At 37.7% G+C, this 12,989-nt stretch overlaps 1 protein-coding gene across 1 annotated transcript in view; it reads left to right on the forward strand.

The window, feature by feature from the left end:
* LOC107741095 (slit homolog 3 protein-like) overlaps positions 1–12,989 on the forward strand; it is a 196,687-nt gene that overhangs the window by 17,642 nt on the left and 166,056 nt on the right. Inside the window, exon 4 of the mRNA XM_016553687.1 lies at positions 526–597. Within this exon, the coding sequence (XP_016409173.1) occupies positions 526–597 (72 nt within the window). The remainder of the gene's footprint in view (positions 1–525; positions 598–12,989) is intronic.

Consider the following 12,989-nt stretch of genomic DNA (forward strand, 5'->3'; position numbering starts at 1 on the left):
AAAACCCACACTCCCGTGATAAGGGTCATCCTGCCAAAGCCCACAGTCAGTCTGGCCAGGCTCATGTGAGTGATAATAGCCTTTAAAGAGTACTGCTGGAGATAACCTAGGCCATCTTCAGAGGAAGTACATTTATTTCCCTTCAGCCCAAGCACAGCTGTGACTCCTGACCCCAGGATGTAGCTATTGGCCAGTCGTGATGCTGCTGATCCTGATAACAACGGCTTGTTGCTTTAATCAGAAAGACGGATTGGTCTGTCTGTGTGTCGTTTGTGTTTGCCTTGTTGTCTCATCCATCTAGGTATTCAGATGCCTGCGTGTCGCTCTGCAAGTCAAGCAACCTTTCCATCTTTGTTTTCCTGGTTTTCACTCTCTCTTTCTGCCTCGGATAATCTAACTACCCACTGATCTGTGCTCTGCGTAAGGCCGTTCTCACAGTGTCTTACGTTTCGTTTCTTCCCTCCTGACTCTAGATTTTTTGACCGCACTAACTCTTGCCCTTCCCTTGTCCTCTCTTCCTCACAGCCGCCTGAACCGGAACCGGCTGCAGGTCCTGCCGGAGCTGCTGTTCCAATCCACACCCAAGCTGGGCCGACTGTAAGTCATCGCTTCCCTTTGATATCCGTGCCTGGAAAAGCTTGCGGTCAAACTTCCCACTGTTTTAATTTTGATCATTGTACTGGAAAGGATCTTGCTTAAATATTTGACTTTCCCAAACGCTGTTTAAAGGACGCTGTCAGTGCAGGCATGTTCTGGGTGTTATTCCTTCAGCCCATCCAGATGTGATTCTCTTAGACGGACCGGGAATCCGGGCCAAGCTTAATGTGACACGACCTCTCCCCGTGCTCTTGATGGAGAGGAGAAGGTGTGCTGGAGGGAATATTTTCCTTGGATAAATTACATTCTTATATTCTGAATATTTTCCTGCTCTGCTTTGAATCAGGGACATTTTTTGGCTTAGCAGTCGGGGGATACTTCATTTATGAATTTACAGTCGTCAATATAACTAGCGCGATCAGGTCTGGTCTGTGCCGGAGCAAAGGTTTACAAGTTAAGCTTTACAAGTGTTTATTTGAAGCTGATTGTGACACAGGAGTCACTCTAGACCACCATTAAGTTCTGTGAGCAGCTTTGTGTTTCTGAAATGTTTCCATGAAGCAACAGAGATTAGATTGACTGGCATTTGAAGCTTTTTATATAATAGTTTCCTCGGTTTGAAAGATTTCTAGACATGAGCTCGTCATTTACAAACTACTACTATTGCATTGCACGAATATACTGTATGACACATGGTTGGTCACAGAAGTCAGGACTGCAAATCTTTTTTATAGCCAGAAACTCATAAAACATGCTTTTCTAGCTTGATATTAATGCCATTATATAGACTAGAATTGGAAATGACAGTCCCGATTTCAAGCCGATATGGATAACCGATACTGATACCGATAACCCGATAATAATTTTCTGATATAATTTCATAATGATAAATTCTAAAAATCTCAAATTAATAAATGCTGCAAGTGAATGTAGGCATCACATTATAATGTACCACATGAAAAATCGATTTAAAAAAAACGGTCGCTATTTGGCTGTTATAATATGTATTAGAAAGTAGATTGTGATTGTGCATCCCTAATTTCATGAAGGCAGAGGCAGCGTTAGATGCTATTTATACTAAGTGCAAATAGCAAGGATGCTGTTTACACTATGTAAAAATAGCAGCATTTTCTTTGCAATAAGTGTAAATAGTAGATGCTGTTTATACTTAAGTGCAAAAAATGGCAGATATTTGGCCCTCTTTATTATAGTCCATTATAAAACAACATGCGGTAATAAAATATTGAGAGTAAATTGTCATATTTCTTAAAATTACTAAATGGATGCCACCTTATATTGGGACAATAAAGCCCTCCCTACACCTACCCGATAAAAATAACACCATGCACTTTAGGGCTGACGCCACTGAGCCTTTCGTACAACACACGTCTTTTGTAATGTTGTCTACGCCAACCAGACATGGGTGGGTGGAGCTAGTGTAAATAGCCTCTGCCAACAAGTTGGGCTATTTGCACTTAGTGTATTTGATATTTATCTATTATAAATATATATTTGATACTTGTCTAGATTTTGATATTTGTCTATTACAGGGAGAGAATGAGCAGGCTGAGGTAGAAGTACGAATGTTTACTATAAACGTCTCTTCTTCTCTTTTCCAACAGCAAATTTAAAGTACAGTTTATTTGTTCCATCTCGTTTTAACATTTTCTAAATGTAAACCGGAGTACGCCTAATGAAGATTGTCCAGGGCGGGAGCGGTTTATGGCAGGGTTTGTAACCTTTCCTTGTCAGGGTTCGTTACGCTGGTTGACGTTAGTGCGATATGAACGGCCTCACCCGTAACCTTCCCATTAAAAACCTCAAGCGCGGCCAGCTGGGGAAAGCAAGCCGAGTGTGTCGCACACAGGAAGGGTTAGGACTGGAAACACTGACAGGGGTCAAGGAAAGGTAAAGAGCACGATTTCACAGATCGTGTCAGAAGAGTTACAGATTTCACTGTTTGGGCTCAGAAATGCACCTCATACTCAGTGCGAGCACACTTACACACTTTATCCATGGGATCGGTCAGGCTTCTAGAAGTTCTTCCACCCTTGCCCTGTTCTTAGAAGGCTGGATCTTTCCGTCTAGCCGGTGAAACCGAAATAATGAAAAGCGAATGACGAATTGGAAAGCAGCCTTGAACATGCCTGCTCCTATTTATTAACGGTGCAGCTAAATGAGACCTTATATTAACTTCAGTTCCTGTTCGGAGACGGGCCCCTGCGCTGGTAGTGTAGGATATTTCGGTCAGCGATACCCATGAGACCCAGCCACTCCCTGCATTAACCCGAGCTCAGGTTGCATGTGATTGGTGCATTAAGAGGAATAGGAAAGCAGAATGCATCATCTTGTCTTATGTCCCCTTCCCCTCAGCCAATTTTAAATTTTCTCTCTTTAATCTTCTGGGTGCAATTATCCTGGCAGTTGGTTGGCATGAAATGACCACTGGACAGCGGCGATGGCCTTTCATAAATACACAGATTGATCAAATCTCGAGTTTGGGTGCCGAGGCTGGACTTTTCTTCCCTCTGAGAGCACGTATTTGTTTGCCATCACAAAGGACATCTTTTGTTTCTCTCGTTCTATCCATGACAAGTTTATTTTCCTTCCAAACGTTTGTTTTCTTTTGTTTAACAGAAACAAATCGCTCTCCCACACATTGAGTTTTCTCCCCTCGTGCTCTGCCCCGCTCCTGTTGGCCTGAAGCGGTGGAGTTCAGCTCGACAGATGGGCAGGGGGTCTGGCTCTCTCAGCCTTGCAAACACAAACCATCTCTCAGCTCCTGCCTGGATCTCAAACATGACTCCAGAAGTCTGCAGACTCTCTGAAGCCATTTAGCTCATTGGTTCCCTTAATGAGCTCTCCATAACGTGCTTCAAAACGATTGCTGTTTTTACAGAGTGCACTGTGCTTTTAAAGTCTTGTAATGACTTCTTATGGCACAGTTAAGCGATTGGTTAATGACTTATTAACCCTTATTGCAGCTTCACCTTGGAATATTGTTCCAAACCTGTGTGATTTTCTTTGTTTTGTTGATGACAAAAGGAAAAATTTGGAAGAATATGCGGGTCGTGCTTTTAAAAAGAATGTGGACTAGAGCTTGCATACCATAAAAGTCCCCAAAACAGCATAAAAATACCATAAATGTGGTTCATACAATAGTTGCGCTTTGTTCAAACTTTGCTAAAGTCAGCTTTGTGTGAAAAAACAATCGAAAGTTAAGTGGATATCCACTAAAATATTTTTCAATCCAGTGGGCTGTTAATTGCTGAGACCCAAAATTAATTTGTTGACAATTCTGACTAATTTAAACTTAGTGACTAAACCTATATGGCAAAAAATATAAATTTTTGATAACCAAAATATATTTGAAATATATGTATATATAATATAATGCTTTATTAAAATTAAAATGTTTTATGTTTAAACTTGTTATTAACAACAAATATTTTTTTTCTTCAAATGTCACATATGTGAATGCATTTTCTTAGACTGAAATATATGGAGGGCAAAATATATTTTGAAATGCTTTAAAAATATATGCATACATTAAAATACATTTTTTAAAATATACAAAAAATATATTAGTAGAACATACATGTACGTAAATATTTTTTGAAACATTTTAGCCTTTTTTTTTTACCATTTTTTGTATATTTTGAAATATATTTAAAAATACATTTGAAAATATATTTTTTTTGCTGTAGGATGAAAAGATGTCAATTAAATGTTCACAAATCACTACCTCTCTCAAGAAGTCTCATGAATGCTCATAGAGAGCTAGCTAGGGTGGATTTCCAGTCTGTTCCTCTCACATAACCATTGTATGTCTTCAGAAGACTGGGAATATAGTGCATGATTCATATGAACTACTTTTACAGTGCTTGACAGTCTCAGTCCTAATTCGCTTTCATTATAATGACTGGCCGGGACTGACATGAGGGTGTATAAATAATGACAGAATGTTCATATTTGGGTGAACTACTCCTTGAAATATTTGGGTCCCGAAAAGCTATAATAAAAACAAGCAGTTGTTGCTCTGCTGCCGTATAAATGGTGGTTATCAAGTAATAAGGGATAATACTGTAACTCTGTCATTATATCGCTGTGTAAAGCGATGCAGTGTTTGTCTACCCACAATAGCTGGCTAATAATTCAACATGCCCCAAGCACATAAACCATAGAGCTCTGGCTCAGGGCTTTCAGAAGAGGCCTACTGATTGTTTTCAGAGGAATGAACCCTCTCTGAATCCAGCCAAGCGTCTTCCAAAATAGGGCTGCGCTCAGCCGGTTTCAAAAAGCTAGACAGCTTTGTGATTTACTCCAAAGACATATTTAGATAAATACAAGCTACAAAGACGTTGGAGCCCTGACAGAAACACAACTATATACAGAAAGCTCGAAGACTTAACTTTTTTTCTTGAATTGTGCTGCTTCCCAGGGTTGTGAGCTGATTGATGTACACTAAGGGACTTTGAAATTCACAGTTTGGACCTGGTAGTGTGAAATGGGTGAGCTTAACCCCCAAAGGCAGATCAGTCAGAGGAAGCTAATATTCTCCTACCAGAGAAATGTTAATGACCTGCTGTGCTGTTCTTAGGTGGAGGCAGTGGCATTTGCCGGTAGCTTCTTAACCTTGTCAGACTCGAGGAAACCAAGTACATGTGGGTCAGGCAGAAACCAAAGCGGACATCTGCTTGAGTCACTGCTCACGCAGCACTTTCTGTTTCTGCTGACAGAGGAATGAATAAATAAACCTGTTTACACTGTTTTGGTGAAGGAATGAAGTTGCATAGCTTTGTTTTTCGTAAAACTGCTACAGAGAGAATGCCAAGTATGGAAAGTGTGAAATAAACAGTTAGATGGTCATTAAAGAGTTTTGAATATATACAGTGCCGTTCAAAAGTTAGGGATCGGTAAGATTTTTAAAGAAGATTCTTATGCCCATTGTGGCTGAATTTATTTGATCAAACATACAGAAAAACAATGTAATTTTGTGAAATATTATTGCAATTTAAAATAACAGTTTCCTTTTTTAATATACTTTAAAATATAATTTATTCCTGTGATCAAAGCTGAATTTCCAGCATCATTATTCCAGTCTTCAGTGTCACACGAGCCTTCAGAAATCATTCTAATATGATGGTTTATAATCAATGTTGGGAACAGTTGAGCTGCTTAATATTTCTTGATACTTTTTTCAGGATTATTTGTTAAATTAAAAAAAAGTAATTTTTATTCAAAATTGAAATTGTGTGTTATAATATACACTACTATTCAAAAGTTTGGGGTCAGTATTTTTTTTTTCTTTGAAATGAACATTTGTATTCAGCAAGGATGTGTTAAATGGATAAAAAGTGGTAGTAAAGATTTCTATTTTGAATAAATGCTGTTCTTTTTAACTTTTTATTCATCAAAAAATCAAAGAAAAAAGTTTCACTGGCTCCAAAAAATATTAAGCAGAACAACAGTTTCAACACTGATAATAAATCAGCATATTAGAATGATTTCTGAAGGATCTTGTGACACTGAAGACTGGAGTAATGGCTGATGAAAATGCAGCGCTGCGTCAAAGAAATTAATTATATTTTAAAGTATATTCAAATTGTAGAAATTGCAATAATATTTCACAATATTACAGTATTTTTGGTCAAATAAATGCAGCCTTGATGAGCATAAGAGACTCCATTAAAAAACATTAAAAATCTTACTGATCCCAAACTTTTGAATGGCAGTGTATATATTTACAGTGAAAAAAAGAAAAAATGTTTAACCAGCCAAAGCTGAATAGTGTCTAAATCCTGTCTAAAACCAGCCAACAGACCAGCAAACCAGCTTAGGATGTTTATTTTCATCAGGAATGCGTTTTAAATATGCTTGCATTTACGTTTAGGTCAAACATGTGCCCTGTTGCTGACATGCAACTGTTCAAATATGAAAGTGCACAATTTTAAATTAAATGCATACCTGCCTATAAATTGCTACCAGTAAGTAAACTTTTTCTGAACTATTGAAAGATGTGTGCATGAATATCTTCTGTATGCAGATGTTCAGGTTCAGTCAGCAGCCAGATTCTCTGCTACACCACAATGCATAGTTTGCAGCTGTAGGCAAAATCTAAAATGCTGGCTATATATATTATTGGACAAGAGGTTTTATGTATGTTGTGTGCACCGAAATGTCCCATTACATGTGTAAGCAATTTAGCATCCAAATAAAGGAAAATATGCACGATAGGGGGAATGAGTAGTTAGTAAATTTAGATACACTTAAGGCCTCTTTTTCACATTTTGTTGGCACGAGATTATGTGAAATATGTTTGTTTCGTTTCCTCTGCGGTTTATAAAAGTACGATCCGTGAGGGCCGTATGGTAGTATGTGTGCAGTTGTGCAACCGTGGTTTGCATGGCTGAATCCGAGATTTAAAAAAGTCATGGTTTTCACCGAAGGATGTTGATTTATAGCCTTGTCATGCATTTCCCACTTTCACAGCATGTTGTGGAATCAAATCCTCTCCCTGGACGCTGTTTGTGCCTTATTCAGACGCTTGAGATCAGGTGGATCTGGACGACAGGTTGACTCAGAGAAATGGTGGCCTGTGGGAACACAGTTGCTGTATTTATGGGGGAGATGGGGTAGGTCTGTAGCGTTAATAAATCTCCTGCATGCTGTGGGGCCCGCAGAGCCACCCAGTGTTCCGAAAGCTGCACTGCTGTGACTGTTGGACGGTGATTCTGCCAGCGTCTTGTGCTGTTGATGTAGAGCTCTCACGCACGCCTCCACAGACCCACCAGAGAGAATCTCGGGTCAGTCTGTAATGCAGAGTAAACTATTGATTTATTTTGTTTTAGTAAGGCCTGATTGTTAAAAATTAACTTAACGGTCTGTGCTGTGTCGTAATAGCAGTGCCAGATGTTTTCAATATTAAGTATGATAAGATAAATCTACAAAAAAGTGGTTTTGTACTGCGGTATTCATGTTTAAAGATTTTCGGACTTCTTCGCATTTGCTATTCTAGCTCCACTGAGTTATCTGATATTGATTCCTTGTGACTCTATTAATCAGCTTAGCTAGAGGCAGGATTAATTATCACTATTTCGTTATTGATTTCATGTTGCCCTGCGTAAATGATGTTGATAAAATGTCTCACAAGTCTGTTGATAAAAGTAAGAGGAAACCTGCAGGGAAATTTGTGTAAAGATGATGGATTTAAAAGCTCAGTAACATCACAAATGCTTAGAGACTAAACATGAAATCACTTTTTTGACCATTTTTACTTTTTAATGTTACTGTTCTTTTTATGTATATTTCATTGATTTAAGCCATCTAATTTTTTCAACCTACCAACTACTGTCTCCATTCTGGAATGGTTGAACTGCAACTTTCTAATCCAACTCAAGGCTAAAATAAAATAAAATAAAATAAAATAAATAAAACAAAATAAAAATGGTATTCTTAATTTAATTTAATTTATTTTATTTTAAATATTTTTTCACAATAAAATATTCCAAATAATAGAAGTAAAATGAATTGCTAATGTCTTTTCATGTTGACGTGATAAAATAATAGCTGCAAGCCAATTTCTATTGCATGCTGCTTTAAAGGTATTTTGTGACTCTTTTGGAAACAGCAAAGGAAGACATTCTGTTTAAAATCAAAAATAAAATAAAATAAAATAAAATAAAATAAAATAAAATGGTATTCTTAATTTAATTTAATTTATTTTATTTTAAATATTTTTCACAATAAAATATTCCAAATAATAGAAGTAAAATGAATTGCTAATGTCTTTTCATGTTGACTTGATAAAATAATAGCTGCAAGCCAATTTCTATTGCATGCTGCTTTAAAGGTATTTTGTGGCTCTTTTGGAAACAGCAAAGGAAGAAATTCTGTTCAAACATGCAATCTGGATTTTAGTGTACATCACCTGTAATTGCTAACATGCAAAATGTGAAATGCGTGCATTGGTACTTGGTTCGAGTTTTTACAATGATCTGCACTCTGGACTCAGCCAAGATGTGTCTCAGGAAAAAGAGCGCTCAGATAGAGTATCCCGCTCTACAGAAGCAGAGAGAGGGGAAAAGGCCTAATTCGTTGTGTTGATTGAGGGCGCCTATAATTTGGGAAATAGTTTGGGGCCATTATGTTGCTGGGGTGTTTATCACAGGTGGTTCCCATGACAACTGGTTGAGAAGGTAATTGGATTTAAATGGGCAGAACTGCTTGTACATGTTTGAAAGAGCAAGAACGAATGCACTGCAGTGACCATTTACTCTGAGTTTCCTTCTTTAGCAGCACAGCCTCCAAATGAACCTTTAGCCTCTTCCTGAGTTTGAAAAATGAAAGAGCTGCCGCTCTATCATCGCTATAGTCCCATTAACATCACCCAGACACAAACCAGCACACTTTCACTGTGTAGATTTAATCTGTTTGGTAAAGATCACTAATGCTACACCACTTATTAAAAGCCCAGGGTTAGAGCTACATGATTTGTGTGTGTGTGTGTGTGTGTGTACTGGTAACAAAAGAAGAAAAAAAGTTAACAAAATTGTGTATTTCAGTGAAAATTCAGTAAACAAAAGAACCTTCTTTAATAATAATAATAATAATAATAATAATAATAATTTTTCATTTTTAAAAGCTTAATAAAATATTATCTATTATAAACTATATTATATTTATAATATGATGTAAATGTAAGTGTATTTATGTATTTTATTATTTTATTTTTTTTGTAGACAGAGGTCTATGCTCACCAAGGCTGCACTTATTTGATTAAAAATACAGTAAAATTAACATTAACAAAACATTAATATTGTGAAATTACAATTTGAAATAAATTTGTAAATATGTTGTAAAATGTAATTTATTTCTGTGTGCAAAGCTGAATTTTCAGCATCTTTACTATAGTCTTCAGTGTCACATGATCCTTCAGAAAACATTTTAATATGCTGATTTGCTACTCAAGAAACATTTCTTATTATTATCAATGTTGAAAATGGTTGTGCTGCTTAATATTTTTGTGTAAACTGTGATGCAATTGTTTCAGGATTCTTTGATGAATAGAAGTTCAAAGAGCAGCATTTATTTGAAACAGAATGTTTATGTAACAATGCAAGTGACTTAATATCACTTTGGATAACTTTGATGCATCCTTGCTGCTAAAAGATAAAAATAGTGTATATTAATTTTACATATATATGGCGATTTAGGCTACGTCAACACAAAGCTAGAGCTTTCCCTATCCGATCTTTTTTTTTCCCTCGTCTCAAGAAATATCTGCGTCCACACGAAACCACAAAACCGACACAAAACGATGTAGTATACATGCCAGATCTGTATGTGGCACTGTAATTCTGCCACAGAGATACACTAAAAATGGAGAAGAAGACTTGGACTATGCACGTAAACTTTGCGCGCGGTATACAAACGAACATGGAACAATACATTTATTAATAAGTGTTAATGTTAGTTAATAAAAAGACAATCGTTCAGTGTTTGTTCATGTTTTTGTTGCTGTTACGTGACGTAGCGGTGTCTGACTAGCGGCGAGACGTGGGCTGATGACGTCATTGTTTCAGAAAATATATGGATTCGCTGTCCACACGAAAATGCAAGGGCGGCGTTTTCAGATTTATCCACTCTGGGACCCGGTTTAAAAAAATATCGGTTTCACTCTCCCAAAATGCCGGATCCGTGTGGACGAAACGCCTATACGATAAAAAATGTATGCGTATACAGCTAAACCCGTCTCCGTGTGAACGGGGCCTTAGTGTTCTTGAGTATAGACAAGATTGAACAGGATGAATCCTAACTTTGAAATCAGACATTTTAAGCCAATGTTAAAACTGGTATCGTGTATCAGTGCATTTCGAGGCATTAGAGTAATTGTATACATTAGACGTCACGGTTTTATTTAGGTTTAGAGTTTCCTCTTGGTCGTTAAACTGTTGAACCCATCTTGATACCCTTGTTACTGGAAGTATTAACTGTGTTGTTTATTTTTGCAAGTGTGAACAAAGCAAAAAAACGAGTCCGAGGAATGTTTTCCTACAGAAGTGTGCATCTCGGAAAAGCCAGGGTAAGTAAAACAACAAACAAAGCACCATTAGAGCAGCGGAGCTCATCCTGGCTGGCAGCGGTGCTGTTTTGCCCTTCACAAAAGGCAAGGAAAGCATTCTGACAGGCCAGCACTTTTGCACCGCACTGCTGTATTTACAAGAACATCTGAATCAACAGCGAGTCAAGTCTAGCTTCTGTGCTTGACTCTCGCATAGAAGCACTTGTCTTGTGGATGTCCAGATGCTTGAAATTCCAACGAAAACGCTCTGGTCAAATGTCAGAGCTTTTTTTGACATGCCTGAGTTGGCACAAAGCGGCACAGTCAGCATGCCAGATGTGCCAACTGAGTAGAGAGATCAGGCGATTCAGGGGAAGTTAGTCACCGACCCGGCCATCCAGAACTGGCTTGCCAGCTCACCCACACACACACACACACGCGCTCCGAGGCCGGTTTACAGTGAGAGCGGCACGCTAAACAAAACGCTCTGGTCAGTTTATGAGAGTGAAAGAAAGCTAACAGTTCGGGTTCACTTCCAGGCTGTCCTTCTTTTATTACGGACTCAATTGTCACTTAGCTAATTACAGCTTCTTTTTATGATCCGAGGCCACGCTCGCAGCCAGCCTCCTTCAGGCAACAATGGGAAGGTTTGTGGCGCGCGGAGGACCTAAGTGAAAACAGACGCTTCTCCTCAACTTTCTCGTTGTTGTTGTTCTCTTTTATCTTCCTGTGCGACTCCACAAAGCGAGTTCAGATATTCAAACCTCCATTAGTCATTCTGGCCACCGCATTGCGAGGAGGTACTTGGCTGAACTCGAACGCCGAGCGGTTGGTCATTACGCACCCAAAACGCACACTTAGACAAGCCGCTAGCTGAATATGCATGCTTCATTGCTATCTATACAGCATGCTTGGGAACTCTGCAATAGAGTCTTTGGACATCAAATCTGGGAAATATGCACGGATAAATTGTTACATTATGTCGTTTCTCTCCCCCTGCTTTGTCTCTGTTGGCTCTGTTTAACTCGGCACGCCAACATAAACTGGGCCCCAGAAGGAGTTCATCTTAGATTGCCGTTGTATGTGTTTGTAAGTGCGGTTTGCTTTGTGTTGTTTCTGGCACAGGTTTGGATGACGCTTCTCAGTGGGTGTGTATGAGATGAGTTGTTATGTTTACTCATAGCTGGACAGGTACTTGTCTATGAAAATAAAACAGCATAGAGGGGAAGTCCAGGGTGCATCTGTGTTGAATTGTGCCACCACTTATGATCTTAGGCTGTATATTGTATCATGGAAATAGTTTATAAATTGGGGAGGGTTGTAAATTAAAACATCCCCTACAAACCATTGTTAAAATGCGAAAAATCTTCGGAAAAAGGTCCATTGTCTGTTGTCAATAGTGTAGCGATTTATGAATCATAACTCACAGAGATGTCACTTTTGTGGTGAGTTGGTATGACCAACCGAACCAGTTGTTTTTGTGGGGAAAATTATGTGGATTCCTATTAAAATGAAATTATTTTGTCAGCGAAAATTTGCCCAAAAAAAACGTAAATCTGACCACACCTTTACTCACAAAAATGTTCATTAGCAGAGTATTTTTAGAATTGCTGTTTACTAAGACTAAACAAAAAACATATTTTATGACAATTATTAAGTAAACTATAATGTATTGTTAACGAAAATATAAGATTCGACAAATATATGAACAACATAAACATAATATTATTGTATCTGTATATTTCTGCACAAAATGATGCAATTGCACGAGTGAACCTGACTTAAGTTATGTCCTAGTCAGAATGTATAAGTCACGTTGTGAATATAGAATAAAACAGAATAGATCTTTATTGTCATTATTTAAAAAAAAAAAAACAACAACAACGAAAAACAGTTTAGCAGCACACAACGATTGGCAAACTAGAAATAGACAAATATAGATATAAACAATGAAGAGAGAGGTATTGTAACAAAAAAGAGCAGTGAGGCATTATATGGTCACCAACCTTTTTAGGCCCAAGATCCCTGACCTCTGCCTTTATGAAAGACAAGATCTACCTATTGAAGAATTGATAGAAAAAGACATCCCAGATTGTACTTCAAATTTGAGGCCTTTTACTTAGTATTTTAATTAGTGATGCGCCGGTCATAGCGGATTCAGAATTCAGATTTTCTTTTCTTTTTACTAGCAAATTGGATTCTGATACTGATACTGATTTTTAAGCAAATGTATTTATTGGCTATTTGCTTTATAACAAAAAAACTGGCTTTAAACAAAAATATCTAGCCATTTGAAATTAGAGGCAACCACTGCATTTTAATCACGATC

This window comes from Sinocyclocheilus rhinocerous, unplaced genomic scaffold, assembly GCF_001515625.1.
Source record: "Sinocyclocheilus rhinocerous isolate Xijiao unplaced genomic scaffold, SAMN03320098_v1.1 scaffold44, whole genome shotgun sequence".
Lineage (NCBI taxonomy): Eukaryota > Metazoa > Chordata > Actinopteri > Cypriniformes > Cyprinidae > Sinocyclocheilus > Sinocyclocheilus rhinocerous.